This window comes from Xiphophorus maculatus, chromosome 10 (genome assembly GCF_002775205.1).
Source record: "Xiphophorus maculatus strain JP 163 A chromosome 10, X_maculatus-5.0-male, whole genome shotgun sequence".
Classification (NCBI taxonomy): domain Eukaryota; kingdom Metazoa; phylum Chordata; class Actinopteri; order Cyprinodontiformes; family Poeciliidae; genus Xiphophorus; species Xiphophorus maculatus.
In genome coordinates, this window is record NC_036452.1 from 24,795,256 (window position 1) to 24,806,695 (window position 11,440).

The 11,440-nt window shown below is 41.9% G+C and overlaps 2 protein-coding genes across 2 annotated transcripts in view; one reads left to right on the forward strand and one right to left on the reverse strand.

The window, feature by feature from the left end:
• The window catches only part of LOC102217197 (1-phosphatidylinositol 4,5-bisphosphate phosphodiesterase delta-3-A-like), a 20,907-nt gene extending 18,775 nt beyond the window's left edge, over positions 1 to 2,132 (reverse strand). Inside the window, exon 1 of the mRNA XM_023341233.1 lies at positions 2,060 to 2,132. Within this exon, the coding sequence (XP_023197001.1) occupies positions 2,060 to 2,132 (73 nt within the window). The remainder of the gene's footprint in view (positions 1 to 2,059) is intronic.
• A 154-nt stretch (positions 2,133 to 2,286) lies between these two features.
• Positions 2,287 to 8,078, forward strand: LOC102235677 (acyl-CoA-binding domain-containing protein 4-like). The gene is made up of 11 exons (XM_005810460.3): positions 2,287 to 2,559; positions 2,675 to 2,789; positions 3,560 to 3,680; positions 4,043 to 4,127; positions 4,507 to 4,627; positions 4,932 to 5,087; positions 6,202 to 6,299; positions 6,416 to 6,614; positions 6,926 to 7,137; positions 7,268 to 7,318; positions 7,744 to 8,078. The coding sequence occupies exons 2-11, from the start codon at positions 2,699 to 2,701 to the stop codon at positions 7,870 to 7,872; spliced, it is 1,263 nt and encodes a 420-aa protein (XP_005810517.1). The 5' UTR covers positions 2,287 to 2,559; positions 2,675 to 2,698; the 3' UTR covers positions 7,873 to 8,078.
• The last annotated feature ends 3,362 nt before the right edge of the window (positions 8,079 to 11,440 follow it).

Sequence of the window (11,440 nt, forward strand, 5' to 3'; positions counted from 1 at the left end):
TTCTCTCTCTCTCTCTCTCTCTTCCCTTCTCTCTCTCTTTCTTTCTTTGTCTCTCTCTCTCTCTCTTCTTTCTCTCTATCTCTTTCTTTCTCTCTCTCATCTCTCGTATCTCTCTCTCTCTCTCTCTTTCTTTCTCTCTCTCTCTCTCTTTCCCTCTCTCTCTCTCTCTTTCTTTCTCTCTCTCTCTTTCTCTCTCTCTCTTTCTTCTCTCTCTCTCTCTCTCTCTCTCTCTTTCTTTCTCTCTCTCTCTCTTTCTCTCTCTCTCTCTCTCTCTCTCTCTCTTTCTTTCTCTCTCTCTCTCTCTCTCTCCTCCCGGAGCTCGTAGTTTTCATCAGCAGCCTTCAGACTGCTCTCCGCTATGTTTAACGCCTGTCTGATTATTACAAAATCAGACAATTAAAATTAAAAGCAAAAGGAAAGTATCTAGTTGTGCTTTATGTTATTTTGCTCAATTAAAACAACACAGCACAACTCCAAAACATCTGCTTATTAACTTATAACCGGAGATTTCACTGGTGTTAAATTATTATAGTACGCGCGTTTTTCTCTAGAAAACGGTGAATCCTGATCGGATTGGTGTGTTTGATTTATGGACTGGGGCATTTTACACAGGTGGTTTGCACAGGATGAGTAATAAATCGCTTATCATTCATAGACTTTAAATTAAAAAACGGGATAACACCGCGGGACAGTGAATTTTTAATTCAAGCGAAAGTGCAGAAAACAATAACTAATTTGTTCCAAAGAAATAACAGTGATGCTAAATTAATTTATAAAAAATACAAATACAGCTACTAATATTAAAAGTAACAAGTACCTCATTACAATTTTACTTTACTTACTTTTTGATGAGCAAATTTCTGCTCATCACAAATGAGAACACATTGGTCTCAAACTGTTGTTATTTAAAGGAGCACATTTATAAATCAAAAGCAACACAAAATATTATGCGTATATGTAATAGGACATTAATTTCCAATATTTTATGTCTGTTGCGTTCTGATTACATGAAAACACTATGGGGGAGACTGGAGAAGATTGATTCATTTTTGGAGCAAATTTCTTACTTTAGTATTTGTTATATCTATAAACATGCCGCTCATAAATATGTTGTTGTTATGATTAAATATATGTTATGATTAAGCCTGATTGGTATTGGTTCCCCACCACTCACATTCTGCTCAGCCACTTGGTGTGTGGGTGGATCCTATTGTCATTACAATACAGCAAATGCTGTATGTACAAAATACATACAGAAACATACTGAAACACTATTAGGAATAAATGGAATTACTGAAATAAATGGGAGAGTCATTATTGTTAGGGATTTTCGTGGATGCATGTTATGGTACACTAGCAATAGAGAACAACTAGATGTTTGGCTGAATCCTCATTGGTCATTCATTTAAAAATTCAAAACATTTTCTTGAGAATGGGTCTTTCCTTCAGAAAATTCTTTTGTTTCCAGTTGCTCCCATTTAGGTTTACGGGTCAAGAACTGAAAGGAATTTCTATTTTCTACCTTTGGATTTAAAGGGCAGTATTGGGTATTTTCCAGGCACATGGTGCTGTTTTATAGCAGCTAAGCAACAATGTTATCTTCACTTGTTACAAATTAATTAATCTGTGTAATTTCGTAGGTTCTTTTATTGCTGACAACTGTTAACAACAGACAAGAACGCCAGTGAGCGCCGTTACTGTGCTGAATTTCAGTTGGCTTGCTGAGTCAGGAGTGCTCACTGTTCATACGCCCACTAGTGGCGAACTGCTGTCACTACAGTTTAATCCTCCCTCAGTCTGTATAGAAGCGCAGCTTAAAAATAATTTCTATTTTTAAAATAATTTTTACAATAATTTTTAAAAAAATCAAATTTAAATTTTAAATTTTAAAAGCAGAATTGCTTTAATTCTGCTTTAATTGAAAACAGAAGTTTTCAATTAAAGAAAGAAATGGCAGGGGTGTACTTCTTTCTAACGTCCATTCTGTCTCACAAAATTGGTGTTTATCAATCATCTGAAAATTAATTTCATTTTGTATTGTGACGCCTTGAAACTAGACCTCTGTCTCTAAGAAGCTCCTGCTCGTTCCGATACTGCACCTTGAGCACATCAACCCAACAATGCTTCTCCATTATGCCTTTAACAACCTTAACCTTTCTCAGGAGCGTTGGACTGTCAATCCCAGCAAGTCTTACATGAAAGAATCAAGGCAGAACTCCAGACATCATTTCTGCCTACTGTAGCTTTAAAAATCAACGTGACCGTGGTTGTGCCGGTGGTACGCTTGTCACGTGATCTGACACGGAAGTATTGTGTGACGTTGACGTTAACCTGATCTCAGCAAGTCTGTCTCCAGGACGAACATTGAAACTCTGACACTTTTCTAAGCTGAAGACAGCTGTGTGTCTCTGCGGAGGCCGGGCGGCTGCTGGCGGAGGAAATGAGACCAGAAGGAGAGTTCCAGAGATAAGACGAAGTGCAAGCTAACGACGCTAAGCTGCACCACACCGGACAGGGAAAGTCCCGGCTGAAAGGTCCCAGCTGAGTGTAGTGTATGCGGTCAGTGTTGCTCAGATATTCAGTAACATGATACTGCCCACAGTGAGCTCTCTGTGCTGTGTCCAGGTATCAGTGTGAGATGCTGTTGTCCTGTCTGTCTGTCCTCCCCCACCAGCTCCTGTTAGCCTGAGCTGGGATCATGCCAGTCTTGGCCATGGCAGAGCCTGCAGTGGATCATCAGAGGCGCTTTCAAGCTGCCGTGGATGTCATCCACAAACTCCCCAAAAACGGTAAAAACGGTTCCCCTCCTGGAGTTTTAGTTTCAATAGTGCAATCTTATCAGATAATACAGTCCTGAATTGATCATTTGTAATTATGAAACACCAGTTGAATATAGTAACAATTTACAAACTTTGGGAGAGAAAAAAAAGCACATTTTTGGGTTGAGCATAACACCAGAAATCAAACTAAATAGAAATGGTGGTAAGAATATCCATGGTATGACATTACATGGCCCGAATTGTGAAATTGGAATGTTTGAACCTGTCAAACAAAAAATCAAATATTATTTGGTTGGCTGGATTATAGTTTTCTGTATATGCAATTTTTCCCCCAGAAAACTTGCTAAGCCCGGTGGTTGGGTGCTTGGGCACTCCAGAAGCCCGCCATGTTTTTGAGTTAAAAAATGTTTAAAGTTGACAGGAAGTTTGAAAATATAACTTGATAATTATGTGTTATTGGAAGATTAATACCTGAACACAAACTATATTATTATTTTCTTAAATGCAAACATTTTAAAAAGACTTAAATAAATAAGCAATGCTTAGCCTGATGGGGGCACAAGTAAAGCCTGGTGGCCTGCCAGGCTTATAATACACCAATGGAAACCCTGATATGACTAAGAACTATGACATTGGAAGAATTACTGCTGTGTAAATGAACTGAATTAAAATTGTTGCTTTGGATGGGGAATTAATTAAACAATGGAAATACATTTTAATTGTTTTCCTTTATGCATTTCCATTATGTTATTATGTATGACAAATCTGTTGATCTGCAGGTTCCTACAGACCTTCTTATGAGGTGATGCTGCGTTTCTACAGTCTGTACAAGCAGGCAGTGTGTGGACCATGTACAATGCCTCGGCCTGGCTTCTGGGACCCAGTGGGTCGCTACAAGTGGTCAGTGTGTGCCGTTTTATCCAGAATATTTAGGCAAATTCCATTAGCATCTCTGGTGTTTGAATTAAATCAAGGAACAATACCAAACAACTGCTTGGGTCCAATACATGGTAGTATAGTATCATGGTTTATCTATTTATCTTATCTTATCTTATCGTACAAGCACATAAAGTCTTGCTCATAATTATCAATGCATTGTTGGAGGGGGCAGCTTTTCAACAGACGGCTTTTCTTGGGTCCTTTAGGTTCTTCAACTCCAGTTCACCCAACAGAATTTGTCCAATATTTTGGCTGTGGGATTCTGGTAATGAAGAGTTCAGCACCAGTATTTTTAAACACTTCCTCCTGTGGACTTGTTTCAGGGATGCGTGGAGCCGCCTGGGGGCGATGAGTCAGGAGACCGCCATGGCAGCATATGTGGAAGAGATGAAGAAAGTGGCACGAGAGGTACAGTCAGCATTTTTCCATGTCAGGTTCCACAGATCTCTGCTGTAATTTCCTGTCCACCTCTCTGAAGCTGGTCCTTCTCTAGAGTTGCATTACTGGACGCCTCTTCTATGATGTTCTATCAGCAGTTAGTGATGACACGTGTTGTTGCCTTAGATAGGCTCTTTTGTCCTTTTAAACAAAATTCCTCCAGATTCCATCTTACTGATATTTTACACTGCTTTCTACAAAGAAACAAATGTTCACATTTTCTATCATTCTTTTTATAGTTGCTGTCACAACCATTGTGAATTTGTTCTATTTGTTTTGAAATGGATAACTTGATGTGTTTTGAGGAGAGCAGGAGACCCTGAGCAGAGTGTGTCCTGGATGTGTGCAGGTCATCCACACCATGCCCATGGATGAGAGAACAGCGTCGTTCTTCCACCACTTCGAGCCTCTCTACAGGGTCATTGACGACATGCCGCTGCCTCCAGCTTCACTGCTCACACTTGTTGAAGGTGGGTTGGTATACACTTCATCAGCTGGGGTGTGGGTTTTGAGAAGAATTTTGGTGGGATTCTTATCTTCCAGACCTGAAGGGAGCACAGGAAGAACGAATTCTCTCTAATGAACAGTTGTTGGTTTTATGTACCAGCTGTGTCTCTAATTGTTAGAGATGAATAGAGATTATTGGAACAATAAGGTGACTGATCATAGCTCTCTGACATGTATACTGTCAGTTAAAAGTCTGAGAACTCTAGCCAGCTGTATATGACCACATATCTTCTGCCGTTGTTTTCTACATGTTTGCATCTCATTCAGGTCCTAAAGGCAGGCAGCAGGTTGACGGTTCAGCAGACGTGAAGCTTCAAGGTGAGGAGCAGGAGCCACCTCAGGAGTGTTTAGAGAACTCTGATCCAGAGCCGGAGCTGAACATGGCTGACGAAGCCCACCTGCTTACCAACAGCGTTCCTAAAGGTACAGCAGGACTAAGGCATGATGGGAAGGTCGTCTCCAGCTGTCATGTTTCTGTCTGTGGGATTTTGATGTTGAATTAATTGTCACACAAGCTTCCGAGTGAACAAATGTTAGATGTCTTTTAAAGACAGCTTGTGTTTTTGTGGAAACATCCTTGTTCATATTACGACATCATCAATAGAAGAAATGTTTCATCAAAAGCTGTAAGTTCAGCAAATCTCACATGAACAACACAGGACACACGTTAAAAACTAAGCCAAACCATGGAAGCTAAACTCTGTTGGCAGCAGGACCATTTTACTGCTTTACACAGAAACCACCATTATGTAGCCACAACTCATATTTATTGTTTTGGTCTCTGCTTGACGCATTAATCTTTGATTTAACCACTAAACATACGATGTAATGATGACAAAAACCTTCATACAGACGAACATGTTGTCATTATACTGTTGATCACTGTTGTATTCAGATGATCATGAGGTTGGCTGCAGGCATTTATTTATCTTTGACATTTTCCCAGACTGTTAAGAGTTTTGTTAATAGTATAAACTTTATTCTGTGCTCTAAATTCTCTGGTAAAGCGTGTCTTAACTAGATGTTCCTCACTGACAACTTTTAATAATTTTTTCTGATTATTTTTACCTCACCTCTATGACTGCAGCATATTTGTAATGATAAACCCTGACAACTTTGTCAGAGATTCAATTCCTCCAGGTAAGGGATGTTTACTTTGGGACAAGTTGATGGGTGTTTTTAAAGTGCTTTATAAATACATTGACATTGACAAATTGCTGACAAACCCACTGGGTGGACTGGCAGGTGGCGTCATGTCAGTGACCTTGTCAGTGTTCAGTCAAGTTGTCCAGAGTCCTGCTGATGACCTGATTACATGACTCATCTAAAAACTGCAGGACACCTGGAGTTGAAGACTTCTGCGCAGTACCTTTAAAAGAAAGTTATTCCTTTCCATTGTCACCACATGTATGCTCAGGAGGATTTGACTGAATTTATTTGATTATATATTTCTACCAACACAACAGATCTGTTTGTCTTTCAAGGTCCCTTGAAAGGACATTAGTTCATCTAAATGAACTGAGTTGAACTGTTGCAGACTCTGGGACATCTGAGGGTTTGGTCTTGACCAGCGACTCAGAGAGTGAAATCTTCTGTGACTCTGTGGATTCAGTGGAACAACTGAGCAACATCAAGGTATGGTGGTACCATCATCAGCTCCACAGCACAGCGAGACATGTCCCAACAATTAAAATGCACATAAAGATATGATATTCATGAAGTAAAATGTAAAAGTTTCCTATTTATTACAGATTCCACTTGTCAAGTCAAACGGCTTTCACAGCAGCAGCGTTTACCCACAGTCCTCTCCTGGTCAGGGAACTCACCTGGAGGGAAGGCAGGTCGGCGCCGGTCAAGGCGGAGAAGGAGCAGAGGATGAGAAATGTGCGGGTCAGCCCCGGAGAGGTTGGCACAACGGGCGGGAAGGTTCCCACCACGGCTGGAGAGAACGTAGGCTGTTACTGTTTGATAATACTAATTATTATCTGATTTAAACTTATTTAAACCACTTCAGCCTCAACTTCCCCTTCATGGTTGATGTCTTGAGATGTTGCTTCAATATTTGCACATTAGGTTCTTTCATCATGTTGCCAAGTATTTTGTTACACACTCCAGTCTTTTCTGCTGGACTCCACAAAACATGATTACCTAATGAGGTTGTCTGGGGCTCAGTTTACAAACCAGCAGTGTAGCTTAGTGACAAGGTTATATTGTTGTCTGGTAGTTATTTCAGCATTCATCTAACTCTGTATGATCCACAGGTGGTGTTCCACAGGGAAGCCCAAGGCGGATGGCCCCTGGTGGTGGTGGGGGGGCAGGACGCGGAGGTGGGGACGGCTCAGAGGGTGGAGCAGAGAGGATGCACGAGACACACCTGCAGCAACAGATAATCCTGGCTCTACGCAGGCTCAGAGAGGACATGAGGAGTGTGATGGACAGACTGGAGGTGGTGGAGAGGCTCGCTGCCACCCATGTAAGTTTGTGTGCTGATGCAGAATCATGTCTAAGGCTTCATTTCATTCCGTTTGATGTTGCGTGCCTTTTGACAAATGCTTCTTCAATGTTCTGAAGTGATTGCTGGTTTGTGTGTGTGACCCACTAAGGGCTCAGACTGGAGACCATGCCTGCAGTGTGCAGATGCAGCTTCACAGCAGGTGAGGAGCTAATGTTCTGATAGGTGATGTTGGATGGTACTGGTCCATAAAGCCTAGTTCTGAAGGTTTGCTTTTATCTTGATTTAACTGAGTCAGAAAGCCAGGTGAGCAGCTCTGCTGCCTGCAGAGAAACAAACGTAAAAATGCAAACAAATCTGTTACAATCAATAAATACTCAGGTAAACCTTTCAAATAAATTGCTGTGTTTTACTAATGGTTGCTGCTAGCAATTGTTACAGTTATTCATAGCCCACAAAAATCAAAAAAATATATAGTTGCTCCCTCTGGCACAACAAATGAAAATGTAAGTTCTGTTGAATATCATTCTGGTTTGTGTTAGCTGCATTTACAGTTGCTGCTGCCTGTGTCCGATAGAAAACACTGTTTGGTGATCCGCAGTGATTTGTTGTTTATGCTTTTCCCAGGAGGAGACATGGTGGCCATTTGATGTGTCGTGTCAGACAGTTCTACTGTTCATGCTGTGGCCGTTTGTTACACAAGGTCTGGTTTACCTGCTCAGGAAGGCCCACCAGAGAAGTCGCACATCTTCATGAGGAGCACTGACAGCGCCACCGGATGGACATGCTCCCCATGTTCACCGGTGGGGTGTGTGATTAAAGTTCCTGTCAATAACTCTAAGGAGGAAGTTCGACCTAAGCTAATCTACAGACTTTTAGTCCTGGTGTAACAAATTACTAGCTTTAATTGAAGTCGATTAATTGGTTAGGAAAGTTTTAAATAAATAACTTTCCCATTATTATTCAGCATGATGAACAATTCTTTCATGCCTCTGTACAAAGTTTGAGTGAGTGCAGACATACATTTAGTTGTTTTTTTTTATCTGTATTCTTTATTCAACCTTATTTATTGTCTAAATCTCACCTCAGAATGCTGAAAAAGAACAACTGTAATGATGTGAAACTAGAATGATGTGGAAAATATTGTATTAAATGAGAGTTGCAACTGAGAAGATCAAAACAGCTTTATCTCAGGGACAGACGTGCAAAAAGGAAAATTTGAAGATTCTCATATTCTCTATGTTCAACCTTATTTACTGTCTAAACACCTTTGAATGCTTAAAGATATAGATGGAGTTTATTGTCATTCAGTTGTACATTTATAAATGTACAAATTGAAACAAGTTTTGTTCCAAGACTCCAATAAAAATAAATAAATAAGAAATAAGAAAATTATCAATGTAAATATATATAATAAAAGATTGAATTAATGGGAGTTTAGAATTGTTATGGCATGAGGGATGAAACTGTTGTGGAATCTGGTTGTTCTGCATTTGAAGCTGCTGGATTTTTTTTCCCCAGAGGACAGCAGGGAGACCAAACCATGCTGAGGGTGGAAGGAACAGTTCTAGTGGTTTGAAATTAAAATCACGTCAAAATATTGTATTTAATGAGAATTGCAACTGAGAGGGTCCAAACAGCTTTATCTCAGTGACAGAAGTGCAAAAAGGAGAATTTGAAGATTATGAGGTCTGCATTGTAGGTTCAAACTTATTTACTGTCTAAACAGGCTCCGTGTTTTTGTGGTGAACAGTGTCTCAGGGCTTCTGGCGCCTCCCAGTGGAGATACGTGAATACAACACATAACCCCGCAGACCTTGCCTCCAGAGGTATGAAGGCAGAGCCTTTTCTACATGACACAACATGGTTATCTGGTCCTGCATTCCTGACACAGCCAGAGACAGATTGGCCTGTAAACCCAGAGAACTTACAGGAACTTCCACATGAAAACCCTGAAGTCAAAGTGTCTGCTTCTGTTTGTGTTTTGCTTGCACAAGATGATGATCATCCTTTGGCTCTTTTAATTCATCATGCTTCATCCTGGACTAGTCAGGATGATGGGTTGGATTTGAGATTCAAAACATTGCTCTTGCATCACAAAAGAAAGAAGACACATTTTCAGTCTGCATGTAAAACAACCCAGTCTGAAGGTGCTCATCAAAGGGTTGAGCTCCCAACTGGCTTTCTTCCAGTGGGAGAGATTGAGGATGCTGAGATGCAGATAATCAAGTTCTGTCAGAGGGAGAGATATGTTGATGAAATCACCTGCCTCCAAAAGTGAGAGAATGTGAAATGAAGCAGTCACATATACAAGTTAAATCCTGTTCTGATGGATGATGTGTTGGAGGGCATCTCAGCAGGACTGTCATGTCTGAAGATTCTAAACATCCTATCATTGTTGCTAAAGATCTTTACTTTGCTGGTGTTATTCTTCAATACGTCCGTAAGGGAGTGGGTCATGGTGGTAGGAACCACATACTCTCAAAGTTGCATCAGAAATATTGGATTCCTGGTGCTGATGCATTGATTAGAAAGATCATGGTGAAGTGTGTGATCTGCAGACGACTTCATGGCTCCAAATGGCTGACTTGCCTGAAAGCAGAGCAATCCCTGAGAAAATCCCCTTTATTTTTGTTGGTGTTGGGCTACTTTGGTTCATTTGAAGTGAAGCATGGGAGAAGTCTTGTGAAGACTTCTTGTCTAGGCTTAGGCCAGACAAGATTTGATTTCAATGGAAATCAAATTTATTAACCAATGGAGGCCTGGATTTGGAGCCACACACAAAATTAAAGTGAAATAACACTACACGCTGATCCAACTTTAATGTAATGTCCTTAAAACAAGTCAAAATGAGGCTCAGTATTGTGTGTGGCCTCCACGTGCCTGTATGACCTCCCTACAACGCCTGGGCATGCTCCTGATGAGGTGGCGGATGGTCTCCTGAGGGATCTCCTCCCAGACCTGGACTAAAGCATCCTCCAACTCCTGGACAGTCTGTGGTGCAACGTGACGTTGGTGGATGGAGCGAGACATGATGTCCCAGATGTGCTCAATCGGATTCAGGTCTGGGGAACGGGCTGGCCAGTCCATAGCTTCAATGCCTTCATCTTGCAGGAACTGCTGACACACTCCAGCCACATGAGGTCTAGCATTGTCCTGCATTAGGAGGAACCCAGGGCCAACCGCACCAGCATATGGTCTCACAAGGGGTCTGAGGATCTCATCTCGGTACCTAATGGCAGTCAGGCTACCTCTGGTGAGCACATCGAGGGCTGTGCGGCCCTCCAAAGAAATGCCACCCCACACCATTACTGACCCACTGCCAAACCGGTCATGCTGAAGGATGTTGCAGGCAGCAGACCGCTCTCCACGGCGTCTTCAGACTCTGTCACATCTGTCACATGTGCTCAGTGTGAACCTGCTTTCATCTGTGAAGAGCACAAGGCGCCAGTGGCGAATTTGCCAATCCTGGTGTTCTCTGGCAAATGCCAAGCGTCCTGCACGGTGTTGGGCTGTGAGCACAACCCCCATCTGTGGACGTCGGGCCCTCATACCATCCTCATGGAGTCGGTTTCTAACCGTTTGTGCAGACACATGCACATTTGTGGCCTGCTGGAGGTCATCGCACATGTTATCAGGGCTCTGGCAGTGCTCCTCCTGTTCCTTCTTGCACAAAGGCGGAGGTAGCGGTCCTGCTGCTGGGTTGTTGCTCTCCTACGGCCTCCTCCACGTCTCCTGGTGTACTGGCCTGTCTCCTGGTAGCGCCTCCAGCCTCTGGACACTACGCTGACAGACACAGCAAACCTTCTTGCCACAGCTCGCATTGATGTGCCATCCTGGATGAGCTGCACTACCTGAGCCACTTGTGTGGGTTGTGGAGTCCGTCTCATGCTACCACGAGTGTGAAAGCACCACCAACATTCAAAACTGACCAAAACATCAGCCAGACAGCATAGGTACTGAGAAGTGGTCTGTGGTCCCAACTGCAGAACCACTCCTTTATTGAGTGTGTCTTGCTAATTGCCAATAATTTCCACCTGTTGTCTATTCCATTTGCACAACAGCAGGTGAAATTGATTGTCAATCAGTGTTGCTTCCTAAGTGGACAGTTTGATTTCACAGAGGTTTGATTTACTTGGAGTTATGTTGTGTTGTTTAAGTGTTCCCTTTATTTTTTTGAGCAGTGTATATAAGCCGCACCGGGCTATAAGCCACTGATATCTCACCCGCTCTCGGTTTTCCACAAGATTTATTTTTTCCACAGATTTATTAAGGACTAAGACCTAAATTAGCCCTAATAAAGACCTACGTTGAACTTTTTGGT